At 35.0% G+C, this 15,084-nt stretch overlaps 2 protein-coding genes across 3 annotated transcripts; one reads left to right on the forward strand and one right to left on the reverse strand.

Annotated features, from left to right (window-relative positions):
* Window positions 1–941: 941 nt before the first annotated feature.
* Window positions 942–15,072, reverse strand: LOC103514772 (fasciculation and elongation protein zeta-2). Of its 2 annotated transcripts, none has more exons than XM_008479675.3 (2): window positions 14,832–15,070; window positions 942–3,408 (listed from the first exon to the last, which is right to left on the reverse strand). In XM_008479675.3, the coding sequence occupies exon 2, from the start codon at window positions 3,396–3,398 to the stop codon at window positions 1,206–1,208; it is 2,193 nt and encodes a 730-aa protein (XP_008477897.1). In that variant the 5' UTR covers window positions 3,399–3,408; window positions 14,832–15,070; the 3' UTR covers window positions 942–1,205. The 2 variants fall into 2 exon arrangements, with proteins under 2 accessions (XP_008477897.1, XP_008477896.1); XM_008479674.3 differs by lacking the exon at window positions 942–3,408 and adding an exon at window positions 9,197–11,126 and having other exon boundaries at window positions 14,832–15,072.
* On the forward strand, window positions 12,254–13,369 carry LOC103514770 (60S ribosomal protein L38). Its single transcript, XM_008479673.3, has 2 exons — window positions 12,254–12,488; window positions 13,148–13,369. Exons 1-2 carry the CDS (start codon window positions 12,360–12,362, stop codon window positions 13,253–13,255), a joined length of 237 nt encoding a protein of 78 aa, XP_008477895.1. The 5' UTR covers window positions 12,254–12,359; the 3' UTR covers window positions 13,256–13,369.
* Window positions 15,073–15,084: the final 12 nt, after the last annotated feature.

The raw sequence follows: 15,084 nt of genomic DNA on the forward strand, positions 1-15,084 counted from the left end.
GGTGGTCTAATAATGAATTAAACGGACTTGGTCCGATTTCTTTCCGTTCTGAATGAATAAATTTAGCACCTACCTGGTTCCAGCGGGAGGGAATGTAATGCATAACATCGTATTTAATCTGATGAGCAACAGCTTTCTCTCGGTAGGTTCTGAGGAACTTTGTATAGGTACTTTCCGACTGCTAAGGTTTCATCGTCTCGAAATCGAAGAGAGAAGGAAGACAGGATACAAGAAAGCCCTTCAGGATAAAATCCGCCCCGGGCGGGAATCTAAACCGCGGCCTAGCGCTTACAAGGCAGACACGCTACCAACCAGTCTAGCTGGCTAGTTATTCGACGGACCAAGTCGAGGGTTAAAAAGTCTTTGGGCGCGAGGATGGAATACCCCAATGGAGGAGTTGCAAATGGGTAAAAAATATTAATAAATGGTCAATTCCTACGTAAAAAGTAGTGAAAAATCCAAATCTGAGGTCGAAACTCCGAAAAAGTAACTTTAAAAGGTCGAAAATTCATGAAAAAATTCAAAGAGTTGTGACGTCAGATTTCACGTTGAACTGCGCAGAAACGCTTGCGCACAAACAAACGAAGCGAGAGTCATGAATTATGACGTCATTGCCTACGGAGCGTATGCCGTGACGTCAAACTTCACGATTTACCGGTATTTTTTAAATCGATTTATCTCGGTATCTAGAAGCCGTAGAAGAAAAAGAAAATGAATCGAATCAACTTCCTTCATAACACGAAAGAAAAGAAAAATAAAAAGCTGCTTTCAATTAACATTATAAGAACCAAGGTATTAGAATAATAAATATGCAAGGGAAATTGTTACTTAAACAAAGAGCCTTTTAGTTCGTTTACAGAACGAGAAAAACAACTTCATGTACAAAAAATAAATTAAGTATTTTAACAAAAAATAAATCAACTAAAAAAGTAAAAAAAAAGTTTTCCAAATATTTCCTCTTACACCTTCTCACTCATAAATAAAATCCGTCTTTCATTCTAATTATATTTATTGACTACTCATGGATTTAGACTATAAAATCACGAATCACAAAAAGACTGCGGTTTTAGATGTGTTCAACGTGTGTTCATTATTTTGTCCTCACAAATGACAAAATTGGACAAACATAATACACTGTGCTAGAGGTTCAAAGGAAACAAAAAAGTATATGTAAGCAATCACATTACATACAACATAAGTTTGTACTATGATGCCATTCGTTTACTGGACGGGTAATCACTATCATCCGTATCTCGCTCTCGTTTCTTTGAATCCTTACTAAGAAAATCTTTGCTGATCCTAATTTTCAAAGGATTCTCAAATGAGTCTTTCATCTTGATTTTTTTCAAGTTGGAAGAGCACGGCATCTCAATGATTTTGTCTTTAGGTATAGTTATCTTGATAGGAGCAGGATCAACGTGTGAAGATTCCCTGTGCTTATCTTTTCGTTTGTCTTTGTGTTTGTCATCCTTATGCTTTTTCTTCTCTTTGTGTTTCTTATCTCTATCCTTATCCTTTTCTTTATGTTTCTTTTTCTTTTTAGGATGTTGTGAATGAGACTCATGTGGTTCTTGTTTGGTTTCACTAATAATTTCACTAGCCAGTATTTTGGGTTTCGTAAGTATATCGTCACCTAGTTTGGTGATCACGGGTACAAGTTCAGGTTCCAATTTTGCCTTCAGACCCTCACTACTTTTGGAAGGAGATATTTTAATTGGTGAAAACGAAGGAGGTGTAGGCGTTTTCATTTTGAAAGGGGTTTTATTAATAACTGGAGATGTATTCTTTTCAGGGCTAAAAATGGAAGGTGCTTTGGTTTGAGGTATACTCATAGACAAATGGGGGGGATGAGAGATTGAAGATTCTTTGTGATTCAGTATTGATGACTTTTCCATTTGTTTCGAATATGTTACTTCTTTGATAACATTTGTGATAACGTCAGAGTGTGAAGGAGGAGGCAACTTGGCTGCAGACATGTACGGTGGGGGTGGAGGAGGGGGAGGGGGATGAGGTTTCGGCACGGGTAAGTCGTGACCATTCTTTCGAACTTCATGAGGTATCACAGGTTTTGACTGGGGTTTGTTCATCATCATTCTAGGATTTATTGGTTCATGTTTCCTTAATGGCAACAAGCTATGAGGCTCTGACTTGATATAAGGCTCCTGTTTTACATTAGGTTCTTGTTTGATGAGCGGTGGTTGTTTCAGAAGTGCCTCTTTCATGACAGGCTCTACTTTCATAGGAGGATGTTCGGTTTTAATCTTAGGTACATGAGCTGATGAATGATGGTGATGAGGAGGTGGAGGGGGAGGAACTCTAGAGGATGAAGACGTTTGAAATACATGAGCTGGAGGTTTGTTTGTATTAGCACTAGGCATAGAGTTAATAGGAACTGCAGTGCTTGAGGTACTTGATCTACTATTCATATCTCTACCACCTGCCATCAATTTCCTATACTCTGGAGGGGGGCCATTATGTTCAGAACGCCTCTTATCATCTGTCACTCTACCACTTGTACTATGTGGAGGTGCAAACGTGGCATTACCCAAACCACTCATCTTCTTACTATCCCCATCAAATGCTGCCATGAGAGTTGAGTTTTGATTAGAACTAATAGAACAGATACGTTTCTTCAACTTAGAAGGACACTTATCAAAAATGGCAAGAAATTCTTCGGTTAACTGTTCTAATTGCTCTTGGGTAACCTCTTTGTCTATGTACCAAAACCATTTTCTCCCTTCGTTACTTTGGGGAATTTCCCAGTTGGCCCATTTACAGGCTAGATGTATACAAAAGCAAGCAACAACTGTGGATCTATACTGAAGACACATGGTGGTAAGATGAAGGCTATTGGACGCCATAAAGTACGAGGTCTGTGCTAAATCTTTGGATGCTCGCACGAGATGACAGCATTTTACTACGTAGGTATGTGGGTGTTCTATTCCTACATCAAAGCCCAGAGTTTGTAATAAAACATTTTCATTGACAACAATTTCTTGTGCCTGTTCTTGGTATGCTTCAGATCGAGGATCCAAGGGAGGTTGATTTTTAAATAAACATAGTTGAGCTACCCTTATGACGTGTTCTAATTTACGTGGTTGTTCCTCTACTTTAGCTGCAAGGAAGAGTGCAGCCGTAGCTATTGAATTCCTATGGAACTGAGTGAACGAGTGGAACACATAAAAGCGATGCATGTACACAATAGCCGTGTTGATACACAGTTGAGTGACTTGAAGACGCTGTCCCATATCTTGGATCAAATTAGCCGCCTGCTGTCGACATGATAATTCCTTTTCCGCGTCATAGCCACACTTCCGACTGGGAGTATTTTCCAATTGTTCCTTTGTGAAGTACCAACGATCTGGACTGTGGGATCCTTGGGTGGTGTTGGTACTCATATTCTAGTGCCTAGAGGCAATACACAGTTGTATTAGCGGATATATCAATGACATAGATAATAAAATAGACTCTTTACGGTGTTAATACTACAAGAAAGAAACATGCAATAGAAAGGAAAGAAAGACTCAAAACACCAAACCGATTGAAGTGTAATAAAAAGGTTCCATTTATTTTCCCTTTATATTTAATTAAGTATAATAATAACAAAGTATGGCACGGGTAAGCAGATCTCTAGATATGGGTACCAATAGTTTTATATTAATGAGGTACCAAAACATTCTACAACACAGGTTTGCACCCTTTTTCAGATTTCCATTACAATAAAAGCAGACAGATCTCTATGAAAGCTATAATAATACAGGAGTAGAATGTGAACATAATGCTATTCCAGAAAACTGACAATGTGGATATGTGAGATCCAAATGACTAAAAAGAATGGGGAACAATCGTAATACATATTCCAATGAAAGGAACTCAAGTAGCTGTTTAATCAATATACAATTCACAGACATCAATTTTTTTACTCTTATTTATCTTATCAGTCCATTGAATACGTAAATAATTGTCGATCCAGCCTCCCCACCCCTTTAATGTTGATCATGGTCCAAAACAATGAGTCAGTTTATTGTGTATACCTTGAATAAGTAATGTGTAGAAAAGAAGAACATATAGGTACTATAGTACATCATTATGAATTGTTATTTTTAAATTAAAAATGACTAGAGTTACAATTGAAAATAACTCCATTTTAATGAATATTTTCAGAACATATACATAGGTAAATTTATAATCATAGCAGTCAAAATTTGTGTAATAATAGAAGCTTTCTTATATCAGATAATTTGATTTTAAATTAATTGCAAAAGCTATCACTTCTGTCTCACACTGAAAACAGCAAAACAAATATTTCATTCTAAAATTTCCCAATGAATTTCAATCCCTCAAGCGTTATACAATCATTCTCGGGAGACCCTGTACAATACATCTTGGTACTTGAAAGTTTAACTCGAGGGTTAGCAGTGATAACAGAGAGACGACTACATTTTATGAATTTGTGCCAAGGTCGAGGAACAATGTTTTGATATAAAATCAAAAAGGATAAGAGTAAATGAGTTAGTGAGTTAGAAACTGTCACTGACTTATAGACTATGGGCATTTGTGATACGCATGTTGGAAATATTACAAAATTCATATATTTTAAATTAATAACGGTACCTATCTACCTACCACCAGTCTCGAAAAAAAGGGCAAAATCGCAACTAAATTATCGGTCAATTCATCCCCCTCTTCCCAAACAAAGTAAAGAATAACCAATCACTTGTTAAAATTTATCAGATTAAATTGTTGAAGCAATGAGCCTTTAATTTTAACAAAGAGGTTATTCTAATAAAGTGTCAGGAAAAAAACTAGGTAGTTGTTGGATAATATTTCCAATTCAAGTTTCTGTTTCTATGTACATGCGAGTAGAAATCGGAAATCAAAATTTCAACAAAAATATCGTTATGTATGATCGCCATGTGATACGTTCGGTTCATGAGAAGTGAAAAATCTTTTACAATAATTGAATATCAGAAAGTTAGCGTAGGTAATTGCTAGTTTTGCTAATGTATTTTAAAGGGAAATTCACGATACATAAATAAAGTAAAATAGATTTCCTTCTTTCAAAGCTATCGTTATGTCCAATTAATTATAATATGAATACTAACACTAGGTATGATTAGTGAATTTAAAAAGTACATTATACTAGTCATATTAAAAATTACATGATTCCAATAAAGAAAATCAACAAAGTTATTAAAGGGAAAAGTTGAATAGGTGATGTCTGATGTCCATTATCTATACTCACATTCTTGATAATACATATTATTAAAAGAAAATAAGTAAAGAGTAGGAAAAATCCAAGAAAGGTTACTATTTCAAATTGGTGAAGTTTTTAATTCCAATAATATAAAGGTTGTTGTCTCTCTCTCTCTCTCTCTCTCTCTCTCTCTCTCTCTCTCCCTCTCACATATTAAGGGGTTACAACTTAAGAAAACGAAGTTGAGATTGCTAGTTCCCAAACTGGGGCCAGGCAAAATATTTGGGCCATATCAATAATTTTTTTCCCAAGTTATCACTATAATTTCAGATTTACATATATCTGCCTAAAGCAGCGACTTTCTCCCCTCTGTACTCTCATCTATTGCAGTAACATTTCGAACAACAAAAAAATTCCGAACTTTATCAGACTTTTTTTTCTTTACAAAAAACATGAATTTTAATTTATCATTCAGAAGTTCTACTACATCAGCGTTAAACATCTAAAAGAGTTCAAATATCTAATATTTTAAGACCAATTCAGCACGAATTGATCACACAAGTGCATACAAATTGCCAAAACTTGACCATAATGATCACAACAACACAACAGTACAAACAGTTGTGTGGGAACACAACAGTACAAACATATCTAGCGATTCATTCTAAACACACAATGTAGCAAAAAATAGTTCTCCTTAGATCCTTGTGTCATATGTGGGAACACAACAGTACAAACATATCTAGCGATTCATTCTAAACACACAATGTAGCAAAAAATAGTTCTCCTTAGATCCTTGTGTCTCTGGTGACTTAGTGAATATGGCGTAGCATCACTCGAAGATGACAAATAAAAATAATTTGCAAATCAGTCTAAATGTTCTTCACTGACTATCTACTTCTCAAATGGCGTTGTACATATCATACAGCCGACTAGACACAGGGCCCAAGTTGAAAAATACTAACAATAGTAGGTAATAATTTGATAATAAAGAACTAATTAATATAAATAAAAATAAATTTTAAAAATATAAGATTAAAATAATGGCGGCTAAACTTTGAACACACAACTAAAAAATGTAGGGAAAAACAAAAGCTTTTGAAGCGTAATAAAAAATAATTATTTATGCAATTTGAGCAGTTAATGTGTTCACATATCTGAATTCCTTTCTTTAAATTCAGACTCTCTTCAAAAGCATTTGTTTGAAGTCTAACCCTGAACATTCAAAATATGTGGTTTGAGACACCCCAAGTACTTCAAAATTAGGCAAATAGATATAATACATTAATGAACAAACTACTTCAAATAAAACCATTTTGGTATTGAAAAGTATGCTACTTTCCTTATCGTAGGATAAAGAAAGTAAAAGGATTTATTGAAAATAAAAGGTGGCTAATGAAAGATTCTCCCTGTAATGTTGACCACTCATACTGAGACCATCTGTCAGACAGTCTGAGAATGAGTGGTGGGCATTAGGTACATTCAGTTTAAAACTTAAGCAGATAGTTGTGATTTCTGGGAAAGTAAAAGGATTTATTGAAAATAAAAGGTGGCTAATGAAAGATTCTCCCTGTAATGTTGACCACTCATGCTGAGACCATCTGTCAGACAGTCTGAGAATGAGTGGTGGGCATTAGGTACATTCAGTTTAAAACTTAAGCAGATAGTTGTGATTTCTGTTATACACTTAAATGATATTTTCTCACCGGAAATTAAATTAGATTGACAATCAATTAATATTTCACTGAAGTTTTTTTTTTCCATTAATATTTAGCACTGAGAAAACAACATTGAAGTAGGTATCTAGGTACTAGAGTTTATGGCAGAACTATGCATTATGTAATTAGGTAGGTAATGTAATTAGTTTAAACATCAGAAATAGTTTTATCTCCTTGAAAAAAAAAAAAAAAAAAAAAAAAAAAAAAAAAAAAAAAAAAAAAAAAAAAAAAAAAAAAAGTGGTTTTTTTTATATAGAGTTTTTGTTTTAAAAAAAAAAAAAAAAAAAAAACTCTGAATGTAGCTGTGGTTATTTCCATCAGGATTTATAGGTTTCATTGCTAATGCCAGTCTAGTTAGCTTAGTTGGTAGTGTGTCTGCCTTGTAAGCGCTAGGCCATGGGTTTGATTCCCACCCGGGGCAGATTTTATCCTGATGGGATAACGTTTGTTCTCGGAACAGCTGCCTTTCTCCTATCCTCTCTTCCTTCTCTCTTTGATTTTGGGGTGATAAAACCATAGCAGTTACAGTTCCCTCTGTCAAACCTCTTGAAAAAAAAAAAAAAAAAAAAAAAAAAAAAAAAAAATTAAAAAAAAAAAACCCCTCTCAAAACCCCTTTAAAAAAAAAAAAAAAAAAAAAAAAAAAAAAACATTGCTAATTTCATTGTCAACCCACACTTTTCATATCAGGTTAAAATTCCCATTGCAAACTTACAAAAATGCCCCTGGTTCCCCAAAGGCATATGCTATTCTGAGGTGTCTGTAAAGCAGGGTCTGCACTTATATTGGAAATTTTGGATAATATTGTACAAAAATGTTTCCCAAATATAGGCATGATATTTAAAACAGTTTCCTAACATGTGCAAAATTTAGGAAACATCTGACAACATTTTCATCCAGCATTTTCACAAGTGTTGACCCTGCTAACCTTATAACAGTCAATTTGCCAATTTTCCAACATCACACATTTGAAAAAATAATGAAAACAATCACATTTCTCTCTCTCTTTCTCATTGATAAAACATTATAGTGCATCCACCACTCTTCCTTTATTTCAATTGTAAAAATCCATTATTTATTTACTTTCAATTTTAGAGGGTCTTTTCTTGTGTCTGGTGTTTCCGTTCACAGCACCTAAGTAGGGAGTATTGTCTCTTATCACCCATCTGATTGGACACTACCAATAGGATGGACATGATACAACATGATACAGAAGTATACAGTATGCCCCAGGAGTCCTCCAAACTCCTTTATTTTCTCAACAGCTAGGAATTCATGAATTTGATTCGTCCTGGAATTAGAAACAGGCATATGGCCAATTTAGTGGTGGCACTAGGTTTGATCCTGAGAAATGGCTGTTCAATAGTTGAAGGAATACCTTACAGTAATTCAGGGACATTCTGTGTAGAATGAAATGTGTGTCTCAAGGTGTTTGCCCATGCTTCATAACATTAAATATTGACCTGCCCATGTAATAGACAACCTTTAGTCACCAGGTAAGTAGTTAAAATAGACACAGATTTCTTACTTATAGGTAAATTATTATTATCATCATTGCTATTAATCTAGTCTTCAGACTACTAGGGTAAAAAAAAAAATCAAACAAATAGTTAATCCCACAAGAAAAGATCTTGTTTTATTTTATTTTTTTCTACATAGGTACAAGTAGTAGGTAGGTATTTACTTATGTAGTTGACAAAACATACTCAGACACAAGTACATTGTACATAACTACAGTCCCTGAAATATGAAATACAATCAAGCTAACTTAAACTAAAAAGCAATATTTTTTGTCACTTAACAAGAACTAAGTACTTAATGAGGTCATTTAGAAAACGATAAAAATAATATTGTATGAGAAAGAAAAATAATTCCTAAATTTAAAAAGAAATAACACAGCTTTACCTACACCTAATTTTTAAATATTAAAGCCTAAGTAATCTTAAAATAAATAATATCAAAGGTCTCTTGATCAGAGTTTTATTTGCGATTTTTTAGTTTCATCATGACTTTGAAGTACTTATTATTTTTCATGTAATTGTTAATGGCAGAGGCAGGCATGTTATCCTCATTATTTTGCTCCACCATATCCATTCTGTTCACATCATTCAGGGTTTGATCCTTATTGTTGTCTATGTTGTCCACACTGTCATGTGTGTTTTGTTCCATGACCATCATATTTTGGTTCATGTTGTCCATCATATTAAACAAAAGCTTTTGAAGCAGAAAATAACAAAAAGGACATTAAATAATTCAAACGTATAAAAGCAAAAGGATTAAAATGGCTTGGGATGAGAAGATGAAAAGTTCTTTTTTTTATCACTATCATTATTTGCGTGGAGGGAGAGCCTTTTTAACTGCCAAGGTTATATAAGGCTTTAATAAACGCCTTTTCACGGGAGTTTCCTTAATTGTCCTCGTTTTGAGTGCACTCCGAAATAGCCAGCAGAAAGTGTTTTCCCAGACAGTCACCTGTCCAGATACCAAACATGTACAACTTATTTACATAACTTCAATGATTCTGAATAAATACAATGCTGTGTACCTATGATTTGATTTAATATAAATTAAGAACTTTTCAACTAATTCAAGAGAGAAGTGGATCATTGAAACAAAATAATATTGAGATCAAAACGAATTTGTGGCAGAAAATTTACTATTGCGTCCGTGCATGGAAAATAAGATAATGAGCATTCATGTGAGAAAAAATCTAGGATTAAATTGAAAAAAGGATCTGTACAGCAGGCAGAAATACTTGGAGGAGTAGGTTTACATAATTAAGGGGTAGGAGTAGGACAAGAAGCTGATTACAAGTCTCCTTGCGATTGCTTTATTATTTCATGACTAGAGAAGGAGACATGCAACTTGAACACAATCCACGTCCAGTTCAAGCAAGCTGATGCTTTTTAATTTTTCAACTCTAACAAAGTATTTCACAGCAATGCTAAAGCTCAAGAGAATTGCTGAACGTATTATTGTCAAAAAAATCTTCCGAGTATTCTTTAAGTAGGGCAAATGACTTTGAGGATGTAATCTGTTAACAATGTGGGGACAGCAGGGCTATCTTCATTTATAGCTTTCAGAATCTTGAGCAAGACTTGCAGTGTGTCATTGTCCATTGGTATGTTGCCAGCATGGTATGGGATGACAGTGGTCAGATACTTGGGTTCAACTCCTATGGCTTTCCCCAAGCCAGATCGATTCCCGCGCTTCTTCTCAACATGATACTCGCGTCTTCTTTTCTGAACAGCTAGGAGAAGTGATATAAACTGGTTCTTCAACTCTTTTTCATATTCCAACTCATCTCTCAAAGCAAGCTCTGCAATAAGAGTTTCGGAATATTCTTTTGTGAGGAGCTCGATTTCCAGATATAACTCGTTTAATTGGGCCTCCGTGAGACGACTGATTTTTTCTTCATAAATTGGTGATTGTAGAGTTCTTTTCTGAGAACTGAATTGAACATCCGATGCTCTAGACTCAATTTCAGGAGATATGTCACTAGCCTCTCCCTCATCCATAATATCATCAATTTCCTTCAGGATTTCCTCAGCACTTTTAAGCGGCTCGTTTTCCGAGTTGTAACTTGAGATGATGAGGTTATGCATATCCAGGTCATTGGCAGTTGATTCATCTTCACTCGCCAGTTCAACCATATCATCTTCCTTTTTGTTGTCCTTCAAGTTTAGAGAGGGGACATGAAGTTTTCTAGCTTGTGACTTGGACCAATCAATAGGTAAAATATTACCAAAATTACCAGTCAGGGTCCACCACATTTGACATTCATTCATTATTTCTTCTTGGCTCCTAATTTGAACAGGGGCTAGTTCTTCAACAGCTTTGCCAAAATCACAAAAGCAGTTTGTAATTTTTTCATCAAAAGTGTTGACCAAATCTTCAAGAGAACCCGAAAATGTCTCATTGAAATTGTCAGCCACAGGAGTGTTGCTACGGTGACTTGCGTTTTCTGCATACAAAGAATTCATTGTATTGACATTGACTGGCTTAACATTTCCATTGGCTGCATCAGTACTCTTTTCTATGTCACTTTGCACACCACTTGTTTTGTTGGGGTTCATAATCCCACAGTCTTCTGTGTCTTCAAATTGAACCAGAGGTGCTTCAAATTTAAGTTCATCCATTTTAGCGTCTTTCATGCTTCTTGAATTATTAGATATACAGCAATATTCCTCTTGGCCTCTTCAGTCTAAGACACCTACCGAGAAAAAAACGAGAAAAACAAGGTCTGTTCTAAAATTGATTCCATAGAAACAAAAAAACAGCAGACATTCAAATGAACCTTTCTCATAATTTCTCACATGTAGTGGTATTAACAAAAGAAATGAAAATTCAATACATTCATTTGTTGTTGATGTTCTCCAAGATTATACATTCATTTTAGTTTTTTGTTTGTTCTTCATCTACATACAGTAATATAAATTCACAAGCTTACTTTTCGAAAAAATTCAAGAGTAGTAGGTTATAGGTACACTTGGGTTTATGATTATTGGTATTGTTATCTACTATTAATTATCATCATTATTGTGTAATAGCTAACAGAATAATATCAATTATTTTAAGAGAACAGAAAAGGTTCATTGATTGCCTGGCTATTTCTGTAGATTTTACTTAGATAGATAGATGCTTAAAAACTATGTACTACTCCTACTAAAGGAAAAAAAAAAGTAATAAAAAATAATTATTTATGCAATTTGAGCAGTTAATGTGTTCACATATCTGAATTCCTTTCTTTAAATTCAGACTCGCACGGGAAAAGCCTACTTTTGCTTTGAAGTTTTGTTTTTGTTGTATTTTGGATAGGAATGCCCCGAATCCAAAGAGGAACGATTGACGTCATTTTCCTCTCACGTCATCAGCTGGGAAAAGAAGTCTGTGTTTTGAAGGCGCTGCACGGGAAAAGCCTACTTTTGCTTTGAAGTTTTGTTTTTGTTGTATTTTGGATTGGAATGCCCCGAATCCAAAGAGGAACGATTGACGTCATTTTCCTCTCACGTCATCAGCTGGGAAAAGAAGTCTGTGTTTTGAAGGCGCGTCCACACTTCCCCTTGGCGTTCACTCTCATTTATTACATAGCTGAATTCCGTCGCTTCGCTCCGGAATCGCACTAGTTCATCCCGAGGCCTAAAATCTTGTTTAAATATGGTTTACAGGACATTTGGAAAAAATCGGATGGAACTCACGATAAATGGGAACGGGCCTACCCTACAATGCCCCGAGCTTAGTGCTAGTGCATCGTGTGCAAAGTCTTGATAAAGTCATGGTAGAAACATGATAAAGTAGTCTGTGACAAAATTTTTGCTCGTTGAAAAATCAACAAAAACAAACAACAAACCCGAAACTGCAGAAGCAGAACGTGAACGTGTTTTCCGTTCTTGTACAAAATCTGCCGAGGTTTTGAAGTTTTCTTCATTGATTCATTGTCATCAAAATGCCTCGTGAAATCAAGGAAATCAAAGAATTCCTGCTGAAAGCAAGGAGAAAGGATGCCAAGTCAGTTACCATCAAAAGAAACATCTCCAAAAATAAGGACAAGAAGCCAGACAACACCAAATTCAAGGTATGAATCTATCCCCTTGTCACAGATGCAGTTCCCCTGCCTAGCATTGTCCCTCATCATTGTAGGTAATTTATTAGGTACCTATTATACAAACCCGGAGAATATCATGATATTCTCTGGGTTTGTATGTTCCTCTATTCTCTAATAGTTGAGTTGCTGAAAGGTCAAGATTACTGTATGCCAACCATTGACTTGGTGTAGACAGGCATAACCTCAATTTTGTTATCTTTGTTGATACAAAATGCCCTGCTGATCTTAGCTGAACCTAGATCAATCATAGAGTTTCCTGTTCTCTTACCAGGTCAGTTTAGGTATGCCTGTTAGTTCAATGCAGTTTATAATTCTTGGGCAAACAGCAAGATTAGGAAATTGTAAGATAGGGAGGTATTAGTGGTTGTTGTGGTAAGCCTTGGCATAAGCTAATAACACTATTTTGCATGTGTTGGAAATATAGTTTGCCCAAGATGTGTTTTAAAGCTCCATACATTTTGTCTGAAAAGTGCACCTAGGATGTCAACTTCGTGCAGGAAGAAGTAGGTATTTTGATCACATCTTTGCCAGCATCCATTCTATAGCTTCTGTCTGGCCAGGTTAGGAATATTTTTATGTATAAAGATTTTTTCTATTTGATTAACCTGGTGTTTTTGGTTTGTTTGCAGGTGAGATGCTCAAGGTTCCTGTACACCCTTGTAATCACTGACAACGAGAAGGCTGAGAAACTGAAGCAATCCCTACCACCAGGTCTTCAAGTCAAAGAAATCAAGTAGGACATATTAATATTTAAATCTTGTTTATTTGGCTAAGTGTTATCTTGTATATTTTTTCTCTCCTTTTTTGTATCCAATAAAAAGACCATAATGTTGATATGACAACTGAAAACACTTTTTTTGTTTAGTCCCTTTCTTTATGTTATGTTTCAGACTAAAATGTTTTAAGGGCCTTAAAGAGTAAAACTACAAATTTATTCTGGCAGTACCTACCTACAATAAATTAGATACTTCCTTTAGTATAATTTATGAAACTTATTATCTCACAGAAGTATACAGTATGCCCCAGGAGTCCTCCAAACTCCTTTATTTTCTCAACAGCTAGGAATTAATGAATTTGATTCGTCCTGGAAATCCCAGCATATCTAGCATTAAATTTCTTAGATTATTTCATGTTTCATGACAACCTAATATCAATAGAAAACTAGTCAAGTTCCCAGCATATCTAGCATTAAATTTCTTAGATTATTTCATGTTTCATGACAACCTAATATCAATAGAAAACTAGTCAAGTCAAAATTAAAGTTAGAGAGAATCAACTGATTTTGAATCAATTGGCTTAGGAATAAAAATGATAGGGAGACTTAAAAAAGGGTTAACACCAAATTTTGACCTACATGTAAGATACATGATTTGTCTCTTTATTTATTTCACACAAGGGCAGTGGTGGATTATTGTGTGTATGAAGAGTGAGAATCAAAAGCTTGTGGGTTTTATTGAATGGTAAGTAAATGGTTGTAGCCTCATATTGATTATTTTAGGGATAAGCAACTATGAAGAGTGAGAATCAAAAGCTTGTGGGTTTTATTGAATGGTAAGTAAATGGTTGTAGCCTCATATTGATTATTTTAGGGATAAGCTCATACCTACTATATGATAGAAATGTGTAAAACAGTGTCCACACTATGATTTGACATCAACTGAAAAACACCCAAACTTTTTAAAACCATGATCGGTTGATCTCACCTACTTACTTCCAATAGGTGGTTTTTCAATTGAAGTTGATACAGTGTGGACATATTGACATGTTCCAATCTTGCAATTCTCACTCACAAAGGAAAAACATTCAGACCTGAGTCACTTTGAGACAATCCTAATTAATAGGTAAATAGAGGAGCTCATGTTTCATTGGTTGACCAATTGTTGACACTCAACCTATATTCATGACATCCTCTTTTTGTTTTAACCAGCAAAGAGTTTCAATATCAAGTTGTACCTAATAAGAAGAACAGTGCAACTGCAGAAATGTCCAACACTAAATATCAATACTATTACGAGGTAAATGCGCAATATAATCTGTGGGAATAATAGGTCTTTTGAAGGTGGTATTCAGTACAAGATGCATGCTTGCAGAGTGGCCTCACTAAATTTTCAATCTATCTGTGAATCTGAATGATGCAAGAAAAAAGGTAACACCAAAAATGGACTGACCTACGGGAAAATGTCTGATGCGAGTACTAGAACAACCTAGACATTAAAATTTTCACTGGCGTCTAGAAGTTTACAAGAGCATTGATTTTTCCTGGCGTACCCGTACCTAACCCCCCAATAGAAGTACAAGAGAGATTTCACTCACCTTCCTCCCAGCCGTACTTTTTCAATATATTTCGAGCGAAATCCATAAAATTGTGATATCTTTGGAGTTGTGGGCTGGTAAGTCGGAGAAATTCAAGTGATCCGTGAAAAGAGACAACGTTTTTCACAATTTTCCTAGAAATTTCGTGCTATTTTTACAACTTTTTCTTTTTTGCACGGGAAGAGCCTACTTTTGCTTTGAAGTTTTGTTTTTGTTGAATTTATGTATTTTGGATTGGAATGCCCCGAATCCA

The sequence above is a fragment of the Diaphorina citri genome, unplaced genomic scaffold (genome assembly GCF_000475195.1).
Source record: "Diaphorina citri unplaced genomic scaffold, Diaci psyllid genome assembly version 1.1 scaffold1222, whole genome shotgun sequence".
Classification (NCBI taxonomy): Eukaryota; Metazoa; Arthropoda; class Insecta; order Hemiptera; family Psyllidae; genus Diaphorina; species Diaphorina citri.